General features: G+C 40.9%; 1 protein-coding gene across 1 annotated transcript in view; it reads right to left on the bottom strand.

Moving 5' to 3' along the window:
• Positions 1-7,907: 7,907 nt before the first annotated feature.
• The window catches only part of LOC146183618 (cytochrome P450 4C1-like), a 102,458-nt gene continuing 98,237 nt past the window's right edge, over positions 7,908-12,128 (bottom strand). Inside the window, exon 11 of the mRNA XM_084608728.1 lies at positions 7,908-8,496. Coding sequence (XP_084464854.1) covers positions 8,321-8,496 — 176 coding nt within the window. The 3' untranslated portion in view covers positions 7,908-8,320. The remainder of the gene's footprint in view (positions 8,497-12,128) is intronic.

Raw genomic sequence — 12,128 nt, 5'->3', positions numbered from 1 at the left:
GTGTGATAATACTATCTCGACGAAGATTTACCGGTTGTCAGCACACCGTGTTACGTATTTAAGACCTCCGGATTTCTCTAAAAGCTGCCCTCAAGTGTGTGCTCCAAATCGGCTCTTCGCTCCACAAAGGTGCGGAAATTTGTGGACTCGATCCAGTCAGGGAGCTCTTTTTTTGAAGTACATAATCCGCCGTCGAGGTGTAAATACTCCACGGGGTTAGTGTGGAAAGGATATCACACCTTCTCACGTTTCGCTTTGTTTACCTTTGTCCCTTCCCGTTTTTATTGCTTATGCATTCTTTTCTGTGCGGCTGCGGTCACGCAGTTAGCTGGTCAGGGTCAGCGGTAATGAGAGCGGTTTCTTTGTTTGTATTTTTGTTGTTCAGGCATCGCTGCGAACGCGAGAAGAATTTCCGCGTCAAAGAAACTCACACGGGCAAAAGGAAACACAAATAACAAGAAAGGAAGGAGTTCCAGGGTCAAACTCCGTAACGACCAATTAAGTTCACTTTGAGATACCCCTTGACTCCTTTTTTTACATGACGCATAAGGCTTCGTCAGTGGCCTGTATGTCTTGCGTTACTGAAATGCTTCCCTCCTGCTCTCAGACAGTCTCTATTAGAGTAGTTAGGACGTTTTATATTGTGCCTCGTGGTTAAAGTAATTGGTGCTGATACGCGCACGCTATGAAGCCTTCTATGCGGTTCGAAGAAGGAAGAGCAACAGAAAGGGACTTCTTTTTATTTTTAACAGTGAAGGCTTCCCGCTAAAGGAGGAAAGATCAGCGTGCAGTTAGCGCTTTCCTGCGTTTCATGGAACCCACGTCACATTTAGCTGACGTGGGATCCAAATTATCAAAGTGCCGAAGACGGCTCGCTGGAAGCAATTATCCTAGCCTTATCAGAGCGACGAAGTGAACCCTTGCCAAAAGCTTACTCTTTCTACTCCATGAGCATCCTTGTTTCTCGCAATATCCCCTTTATGCTTGCATGCTTGCTTTGCATAATACGTTTCACATGTGAACGCACTGTCGGTGAAAACCAGAAATTACAAGTTAAAGAAGTCGCATGAAACAGATCTCTCATATCATTGCTATTTTTCGGGTAAGTTTTAATGTGCAGGCATGCGTTATTGTAATTAATTGCGAGTCAACCACAGAATAATAATGCGAAAATGTTTCGTGACTCCATAGGGCGTGGCCAGGATGTGGAAGAAATGCATGATCACGAGATATGTACTACATCAAATTACGACCGTAAGAACAATGATAACAGTAAAACACAACAATTAACCAGAATCAGTAATAATAATGAGATATGTCATAGCGACTTCCTATACAGAACTAGTTAGAGTTACGATTGTCATGATAATGCTAATGAGGTGAGGCAGATAACATGACAACACACCTGCATTAGAATTTAGGCCACCATTAATAGGAAACGAGACGTCATCAATTATATTAATAGTGACAGTAATAATTAATGGTAATGAGGACGTCAGCTACTGGTCACGTGATACGAACTCGTCAAGACAAGGAGTTGTCAACATAGAATTGACTTCATAGGTATACATGCCACAGACGTATCTAGGCAAGAAGCTGTAGACGCCGGAAAATAACGGAACAAGGCAAGGAACTCGCAATGCGTTCCCGTTTCCGCACTTAACGAGACTTAAGCGCACCCCTACAATTTCGCACAATGCGTTTACGAATACATTGATGGAAATGGTTTAACGTTGTAATGCATTGCAGAGGTTTCTTCTGGCTCACATCGTTTAATTAAGAACGATGAAAAACCAAAAGATTGTATTTTTGAAAATTATAAAAAAAAAACAACTACGTACCTGCTGAGGAAGGGTTTGAGGAGAATTAGATTGTCATGAGTCAGTTGTGGAAAATGCGAAGAAAATACGTTGGGAAGCTCTTTCCAAAGATTTTTCCAAACTTTATGCGTGGGTTTCAATTTCTTTCAATAATTCATTTTTTGTTCATATGTACTTTATTTGTTAAACATTTCGCGTGTTACAGATGGACGGACGAAAGAAGAAACAATTGCGAATAAATATGGGTGTAAATGTAGCTGTGAAACAAAAAAAAAAAGACAAGGTTTAGTCAGGTTTAGGTCAGCTATTTTCCAGAAGTATAGAGAAAAACACTTGTTGCGTGGTTGAATTCAGTTAGGTAGTCACTTTCAATTTTCCGTCAGTTTGGCGATAGCGCGCATGTAGCACTGCGTGATTTATGCGTATTGCCCATTTTCTGTTTACTGTATTTACAGCTCCTTCGATAGAACCAATCAAATTAAATGAAATATTTATTTATATAACAGAGATGGTGACTTCTCGTCATATATGAGCAGAGTTCGGAGATATATGACCGGAAACTCATCTTTAGAATGTAATGAATGCTACTAATAACCAGATATGTGATGCGCTGAAAAACATGAGCTGGTTATGCCGCATCACTAACTTCCGGTCTGGGGGTTACAAGAATAGTATTCATCTTCTGTTGCGATCGCAACAGTTTAGCTAACTATTTTTTACTTCTTTTTTATGTTCCTTTTCGCCTTTCCTTTGAAGCTCGCGCGCTCCTTGCATGTTCAGGAAAGAAGGCTTCATTTAATTATTTCCGCAACGGTGGGAAAGTGCTCACGGTAAGTGAGCAGCAGCAATCCTACTCATTCTTTCTTTTACGCTTGGAGCACCAATACAATGTGTGCCTTGAGTTTCGGGATCCTGTTTCCTTAATCTTAAAGATATGAATATGTAGGGGCAAGGAAAGCTGGCAAATGGTTTTTCTAGAGTGCTATGAATAACAATAGCACAATAGTGTGGTTATAATTTTCGAAAATGCTACTCTTGGAATAACAAACTTCCGCTCTCTAGTGTCACTTTGCAGCAGGGCTTATTTCCGTCATATAATCGTTTTCTGAAGGAGTGAAGGGGAGAAACGAGCCTGGTTGGGCATGCAATGAAAGCTTTCACTTGAAGGATATATTTTTTTTACTTTTTCTCATTGAAAATGCCGAATGCGACACGGTATGTGATAGGAATCTAGGATAAGTTGTGATCATTGGCCATGTTAAGTATTTTCACTTTCGATAAACAGGATGGTACCCTCACCTTCGTATACGGCTGTACAATTGTCTCCGTTACTTTAATGATGCATATAATAATGGCATGCTTCACTCCCGACTCTAAATCAGCTTCGCAAGCAGAAATTTGCGCCACATTCCCCTGTAACGAGGTAAAAATTAAGATATTCGTAGAAAAGAAGCGGTGCAAAACAGTAGCAGCTCCATTTTTTTAGATAAAATAATGCGGCTCGACATTTGTTTAATCCGAACATAATATTTGCTCATCTGCCTCCCACAATACAAGGCACACAACTTGTTCGCAGCTTTTTATGGCCTATCTCGTCAACAATACAAATAGTATAATGATTTTATCTCCAGGCAAAACATTACGGGCACAATAATATAAATCAGTTGCCAAACAGAAGTAGACTGAAAACAACATTTTGGGTAGTCTTTCATAAGAGTGAACAACAACGCAGTGGCATTAGCTGAGCTAGACCAGATTCCACTAGTTGTGAGAATGCCTTCCTTCTGTTGCTGCAAAAAGGAGGGCATAGCGGGCAGCCGCTTTTCTCTCTTGAACTGAATGAGAAAAGCATCGATTTATGTTGCCGGTGGATTCAAAATTTCTCAAGACCAGCCCATCCTGCTTTAACGTTCTGCTAATAATATACGACTTTCATTGCTCCACGATGCGCCATTTGCGGGCAGGCGTAATTTACGTGTCCGCTTCACTTCTCCTGTCTTTCGCGGAGTTGGACCTTATGTTAGAATGCAAGTGATCTCTATTCAGAGATACTACACCAAGAGGCAGAAATACCTTCCACCAAAACCATACAGCTGTCGCACGGGCAACTAATAAACTAGTACCGCACCTCTGATATCATGTCATACGGTTGTATATTTTTTTTAATAAGAGAAACATGCCTTCTTTGTAATGTTCGTTTTCTATTTCAGATTTAAGAGCCACCGCTCTTTCAACAATATATACACCGTCACTTAAATAAAATTTTGGCTGAGTTTCCCGAAATGTATCCTAGTTCATAAAAAAAAAAGAAACTGGACAAGTATTTGTATTGTCCTAATTTCTGTGCGGTTTTGCACAGTGAACCTGTTCTGACATCAGAAATGTACGTAGTAACGCCATATTTTTCTTTAGTTATAACCAAAAAGTACCTCAGAAATAAACAGATAACTACAGAAACATTTTACCTTACCTCAGAATAACAGAATATTTTGTTGCATTTTTGATACGGCTCTGTTGTTTTCTTAATGGGTGTTTATTTTTGAAATGTCTGTTTTATTTGCTAGCATTACGTAGATATTATTTTCAGCCCAACAGAAAGCAGAGATTCCTGGGAGGCACTGCTGCTCAAGCGCGGGAAGAACAAGACCAGCGTAAAGCGTAGGTCCGGCCATGGCTGCCGCCACGATCAAAGAGATCCCGGCCGGCGGCTAGGGGGCGATGATCTGGAGTTGGCGTTAAGTAGCTCTCTCAAATTTGTCTTACTGGTGGTAATAAAGCTATTTCTTTCTCTCTCTATCTCTCTGCACGACAAAAATAAAGTTTGTGCAGCGAAAACAGAGCACCAGTAGCCATAAACTATTTTAAACTTTGTACTTTGTTTTGTCAAGTATTCTGTCCCTTTTGCGGCGACATGGAAGCACGACTTGTGAATAAAAGCGGGTTTTGTGTAGTACTCGCGTCTTTCCAGAAAAATGCTAATATCCAATCTTCAACGCCGTCAACAACGCGCGGCATAAATTTAGTTAGAAAGTTCTTCAATGTCACACTGCAGATAATAAAATTATCCCAAATAGTGGCCTGCATTGTTAGCTGCATAGACATCTGCTTGAAACAGATGAATGCCACAAAAGTCGTGCTCAGTTTGCTTTTTCACAATTAATATTTCAAGTTTGCTTTCCGGCATATGAGGCAGAGTGAAAGAGGTCGAAGCAAAGTGGTTTGCTGTAAAGCCTCCATCGGCAATATTGGTAAAAGCAGCCTACAACTTACAAATACACGCAAAGAACACAATGCCAGTGGTTTAGTAAATGTAGATATCTGCATGATCCGGTTGATTCTACTGAAAAATCACTAGCTTCAAACATAATTTTTTAATACACAGAAGGAAGTATGACACAGACCGTGAACGTAGCCCATGTCCGTTTCTTGAATAGACCGAGAAACCAGCGTGAAAAGGACCTTTGAATGTGGCGAATCTCTCCTGTGTCGAAAACGACCATTGCAGAAACTGCATGGCGTAAAATGGGGGCTTGCAATCAGCTTCCCGCCAGCTGCATCGAACAACGAGTTCGTACTGTCCCCGAGAAAGTGCGGCAGTTCTTGTTTGCACGCCGCTTTTGTCTATACCAACACTGCACCCAGCTTTGTTACATTAATGGACCGTTATTGAAGCATGCGATTGATGGTTTCAATTAATGGAGCAGTGTTTGTGAATGGGGCTGATTCCACTCTGACTGGAAAATCTGCAGTTAAAAAAAAAACACAAATGACAAACAGGATTATGAGTTGCATTGCTGAAAACCACACCCTATTTCAACTGTAACAACTCCGGCACAGCATATATGTTTTCGTTTTGTATGCAGAAGTCGCGGCTTTCTCCATGCCTGCGGAAGGTAATCTATGATTGCAGCGAATGAGTTCCACCCTTGCTCTATAATTTGCAAAAGTTGGACCGCTTTTCACGAGTTCGCTCGGGACCCTACTTGTATTTAAATTTGGAGTGCTTTTTCATGGCCTATTTCGTAATAGACTCTGAACACTGGGGATTCTTTCCACGTTGTTAAGCCATCTTTTTCATTAGACCTTTTTTACGCCACTTAGCTCAAATTGTAGAAAAAGGTTCTAGATGTTTGCTGCTGAAGAAGGCATCTGCAATTTCACTGCAACTACCCGAAACCTGGCCTCATACCTGACTCTCAATATTCCATGCGCGTAACGATGTGAAGAGAAACGTGCGCAGTGAATCTTTCCTCTAATTTACTTCGCACTAATTTGTGCGAAAAATCTGTCGTATTTAATGTGAAGCCTAGAAATATCCCTTTATTAAGAGATTTGCACACATCTGACAGGGTTTCTATTTCAGTGCCATTAGAAGAGATATTTCCAATACATAATATTTGGAGCGAAAAGAAAATACAAACATGTTTATTGGATACCGCTGGAAGGCGTTCTACGCAGTTCACGACCAATGAATGCACTTTTCGGTGATAAATTATTTGCTAGTTCTTTTTTTTTTTTTTTGGGGGGGGGGGGGGGTAAATTGTTTTGTGGCTTTGTTTTTTACGAGTAGTGCCATAAAATGAAGTGTTCCTGCTCTTTAGCAGGTTTCTCTTTGAATGAAAATGAATGCTGTATCTGATCACTTCCAAGTAGACCTCTAGAAATATATAGCTACACTTGTGCAACACATTCCATATTTTGGATTAGATTCGACAGGCATATTGATCCTGGTATCGAGGAAACGTCTGATTAAGAGAGTGGATATGCGAAGTCTTCTGTGCAGAAAAAAACTCGGCAAAAGTCTCACAGGGTCGGCACTGAGCACATAGCCCTTCTTCGTATCTCTACTTGGCAGCCGTTAGTGCTGTTGCAAAGCTTTACGCCAGAGACGCCCTCTTACTGCCCACTGATGACGTCTGCGCGCAAACTACTCTGCAGCTACACGTGTTATATCTTACAAAAAAAAAAAAAAATATATATATATATATATATATATATATATATATATATATATATATATATATATATATATATATATATATATATATATATATATATATTAACAATAGGCTGGCTGAATGTGACACGTTAGAATCGCCTCGTGCCCGGATATCACTGTTTACATCACGCTTCCGAGGATGTGGCGATGCCCGTGTATTTGACCTCCGTTATCTCTCCTTCCCTTACCTTCTCTAAGTTCGCCACTTTTCAAGCGCAGTGTGCATTTGACGCAATGGTGCGTCGTAGAACAATCCAGGCTTGCGACAGCCTTCCCGCAACTACGTCACGTACAGAACTGGCGTAATTGCATTCGGACGACCATGACGTCTGTTTTTTAAAAGCTCACGGAGACGCCCACATTGTCTCGAGAGTGTTTTTTGAAGTTGCGTTTAAAAGGGCCAAGGTCCCGCAATATGTCGGATCTCGTCTTATGTGAAATGCATTACGTTCTTGAGAAGTGCTTGCCGTTGAGACTCCTTATCGTTCGCGTTAAGGGCATGTCTTGACTCTCAGCTGCAGATACATTCGTTGCGTTAATGATCCCTTTCTTGAGCATAATACCTTGCATAAAATACAAAACTTGTATTTTTAGACAATCAAAGAACTAAAAACGTCAGGAAGGTGACACAAAAACGCTTGGAGGCAACGACATATGAGATTGAGCCCGCGGCCATAACTAGAATAGGTATGTTTCAGGTAATATGGCACTAAAATATGTGCCTTGAGGAAATTCACGGATTTTTTTATCATTTTTAGGCAGACAAGTTGTAATTCATTCGATTATTATTGATTATAACCGTTACCTTCAGTGCGAAAAAAAAAAGGAGCGCACTGTGAAACACTGGTTTTGTCGCTATACGCAAACGGGAAAAGAGAAATAAAACAACCCTACTCTGAACTTGTTTTTTAGAATCATGCATAGGTGAATATATGGAAGTGTTTTAAAACTTCAGCTGGAGTGGGTAGGAGGCAACAAGGTGCCTGTATTGTGCTTTAACTGAACCATGCGCGAGAGAAATGTGCTTTCTGAATGACGATATTTGATCCAAATGAGGAACGTGTTCATAGTCTGCAATAAACCTTTACTCAAGTGGCTTGTCTATAAATACAACACTCGCCAGTGACTAATCCTGCGTTTTTGATGGCGCTGCTGAAAAGGACCCCTTCACACAGGTCTTTGTGATCCGTCTTCGCAGATGCCTGCTCTGAAATAAAAATTAGTGCCGCATTTCACACAGATACGGCTTTCACAAAACAGACTCGCTTCTCTACTAATAATCAACGTCAACTTTGTGGTTCCGGATCAAGTGGGCACTCTCGAGCCGAACACAAACGACAGTCTCTTGGAGCAGCGGTTCACTTCAACGGTGAGGTCTCCAAGCCAATGCGGACTTGGTCTTAGTTGACACTGTTCCATTTTCGCACCAGCAGTCGCAGGCGCGTGCGTATGCGCGCACCGCAGAAGTACAAGTGGCTCTGACGATGTGCCAAATATGGTTTCAAGCGTACTCGCCAGGCTTCCTGCGACGGACCCAGACACGGAGGCCACCCTTGACCTTCGTCACCATCTCGGTGCTCAGCTTTAGTCGGTCCAGAGGCCAGCTTGACTTAATCGTGAAACTTCGCAGAACTTTCGCCAGGATGACCTTGCTCTGACGATACGCAAAGCGTTGACCTGCGTACACAGATACAAGTCGGTTGTAAGTTTTGAATGCTTTGTGGAGCATAATGACCTTCAAAGATAAAAACAGAGGGCAAGATAAACTGAAACGAAAGCGCGAGGACCGAGAGTCACTACGGGCTTCGAGTAACCAAGGGAACATGAGCCAACCGCCAGGTAAACGCCGGCACGACAGAGAGGCTGCATCAACTTTCTAGTGAAATCATCCTGTAGTGGTAAAACCGCTGAAAACACGTGTCAAATTAGGCAGCAGAACTAAAACTCAAAACTACTGCGAAAGCCCAGACGCCACGTTAAACAGTTCTGTTAAACTTCGTAATCTAAGTTCCCTCAATTAGGCTTGAAAATTCCTATTTCAGGTCTAATCACAGTACAAGTTAAAGCATTGGGCAATTTAAAGAAATACAGAGTAACTAGGTTCTTAAAATTTTCCGACACTCCTTGAATGTTCTTTTCTTGCCCAAGTTTAATTTTCAGATGCCCTGAAACCTGAAACATTAATGAATTATCGCTGGACAGTTAGAGAAAATGAGTCAAATTGCAATTTATGTACACCCATTCATTACCCTAGCACCAATGTTACTGATTTAAGGTTGCGTGTTCTTATTCTAGGAGAGTAGGAGTGGGTAGTACAGAGGCCTCGACGTCTGGAAGCTGTACATGGGCTGCGATACATGCTGTAGTGTGTGGCATTAACTCATTCAGGACAGCACAGATAGTTTAAGAAGCACTAGCTGTCATTCAGCAGCACGCGGAATGTTTTTTTAATTGAACAACGGTCAACTGCTGCTGCCGTGGCCGGTATTCCAACCCTTGAACTTGGAAACAGCAGCCGAGCGCCATGACCAATGGTGCACGGCAAGCAGAGATATCTCATTTCCTCGCTTGTATTAATCTCAGTAAAATAATGTTTTGCTCTCTAGCAGCATGAGAGGGCTAAAAGGTCACTCCTGATCATCGGTGTCTTAAGTCAATTTTGTCTACGTCTGTGCATTTTTCACTTACACCTGGCACATATTGGCTGCGCGTAAGAAATAAAACTGGTTGCTTTTTTACAGCATTTTCACTTCTTTAAATGCTAGCTATACTACAGGTATAGCCAACTGAGAAGCATGATTCCAGAAAAAGCTGGGATGACTTTGGTGTTCAATTTGGCGTTGCGGGGTATGCGCATAGGTGGTTTTTTGTTTTAGATTTCGTTACTGCGTACCTCAACTGAAGCAATGCGTGATGCGAAGGAAAGAAAAAGCTAAGAAGCGCAGAGTTTTGGAGTTGTCTATCAGGTTATGGATTGCCTGTTGTACATAGAGTGTGCGATTCACCCCGGAACTCAATTTGTAAATTTGGTATCCTCTGCTGCTTTACATTAAATGAACCTGTTACGTTTTAGTATCATTCTGTGCGGTTATTATTTTTCGTGTCAGATTTAATCGAAGTAAAATAGCCTAGTGGACTGGCTCGCAACCAGACTGTTTGATCCAGCAATCGTACGTACTTACGCATTCTATTCTATGCAGAACCCTACAAGACCAAAACGCGGGATGCTTCGATAGCAATTTTTTTTTTTCATGTACTTCAGATGCGACTTCAAAATGACTTCCCTGCGCAGAAATAGTGCTTTTTATTCATCCTAATAAGCAATACGTATGCGGAACGACTCCCCTAGCGATCAGAGGATGTTTTCTTGCCACATTGTGTGTCTCTTCTGAAGAGTTATGCCCGCTTATTACTTCTTTAACAAACATTGGTTAAATGGCACGTGTTTACAATTGCAGTTTTGGTGAATCGGACAGCCCGTTTATCTCAAGTAATCCATAACCGGTTGGAGAACCGCGGAACTCTCACTGGTACATGTTTTATTATTTACATTGCACAGTGTTCCATTCGAAGCTTGCTGTATTTCGAGCTAAATGTTTGAGCTCACCAGTTTTTTGTGGAAACGTTTCACTGAGGTGTACTTCTAGACAGTCTACAACTTTCATGTTCACACTTTGTGCATCAATACATTAGGTACATTTTTAGGTAATCAGTATTTATACTTGATGAAGTTCAAAAAACCAAAATAAAGCAAAACATACTAGTTGTATGGCTGTAGTCGTCAATTCATTTCCCCGGCCAGGACACATCGTCTATTTTATGACACTGGCTGCTGTTCAATGAGACATCTGTGCGCGTGTTCATGTGCGCGTGTCTTTAAGTCATGGAAACAAACACACTTCTCTGCTAAATGTTTGTTGCGAGGTTTAGAAAAGCTTCATTTATATAGGGATTAATTTGCAGTCAGTTTTTAGAAGAAACTAGTATTCTCCACGACTGTAAGTACGGATGCGCGGACAAATTTATTTTCTGAAGAAGTAATAAAATGTGTGAATGTGTAAGTAAATGTATGCAAGAAAATGAAAATAACAAACTAACCAATGAGCAATAGTAAATTAAGTATAATAATAATATTATTTATCAATCTTATATCATAACCACTAAAACAATAATACTAATAGGCGACAAATTTATTCTGCAACTGCGTCAATGAACAACTTTTTGAAAACTGATAGGAAAGCTCGGAGAAATGATTAAACTCATTACAAACGTTCTTTAAAATAACTTCATCCGTGCCAACAGATATTAAAATCACTCAGTCGTGTAAGAGGCCAAGAGCTTGATGGTACCTGAAACTGACATGGTTTTGCTATCAGATCAGACAACATAGCATGAAGACAATATTTCCACACCAATAAGTCAATTATCTAGTAAATCCAAAACACCATCTGGACTAGATAGAGCGTTGACGACAACATGTATAAGCGCTCTTAGGAGCGCTTAACATGCTCTAAAAAATGCGCAACCGAAATCGCATCGGTCGATAGATAATTTTCGGATTAGGTGCAATTGGTCACAAAAGTTATGTCCGCCTACGTTGATTCCTTCATCATCTCCTTCCTTCCAAACATCTAGCCTAAATACCGACCATTAACTCCTATCTCTACGAAGTATGTAAATTCCTTCTAATTCGGCAATTATTATCTACAAACAAGCATCAGAGCTCTGTGCATATAGACTGGATTCGATAAAATACTCGCTTAATGTACTACAGCATACAACAAAACCCTCTCAAATATTTATTTCCTTAAAACCTACCATTATAATTAAAATTCACTTCTTGGACATCTTAACTAGAGTGCAGTGCGGCGCTCTAATTACAAGTATCTACGAAAAGCGCGCTGATAGGCAACTGTACCTCCATTTCAACAGGTCTCAATCACTCCACTGCAACAATTCGATTCAGCATTACCAGGTCTCCAAATGTTAACGTGTATGTTTCCGTCCCGAGCAACTAGAGGAAACCCAAACCATATGCGATGAGTCTTCGAAAACCAGCTCTTCCCGCCCTCAGTCAGGAACGATATACTAATAAACAGGCTGAAATAGGGAACAATGATGAAATATTTCGGCAACTCTTGATAATACCTACATAATACCACTTTAACCTCGTTCCGACTTTCACCGTCAATATCATAGAATGGCCGCCTTTACAAATGTTTTCCGTGGACGAACGAAGAACTAAAAGCGACCAAAAGGCTTGCACGAAAATGTACGCTCTAAAGTCAGAGTAGTCACAGAAATCGCAA

This window comes from Amblyomma maculatum, chromosome 7 (genome assembly GCF_055883805.1).
Source record: "Amblyomma maculatum isolate TAMU_Amacu chromosome 7, ASM5588380v1, whole genome shotgun sequence".
Taxonomy (NCBI): domain Eukaryota; kingdom Metazoa; phylum Arthropoda; class Arachnida; order Ixodida; family Ixodidae; genus Amblyomma; species Amblyomma maculatum.
This window is presented reverse-complemented; position numbering and strand designations above follow the sequence as displayed.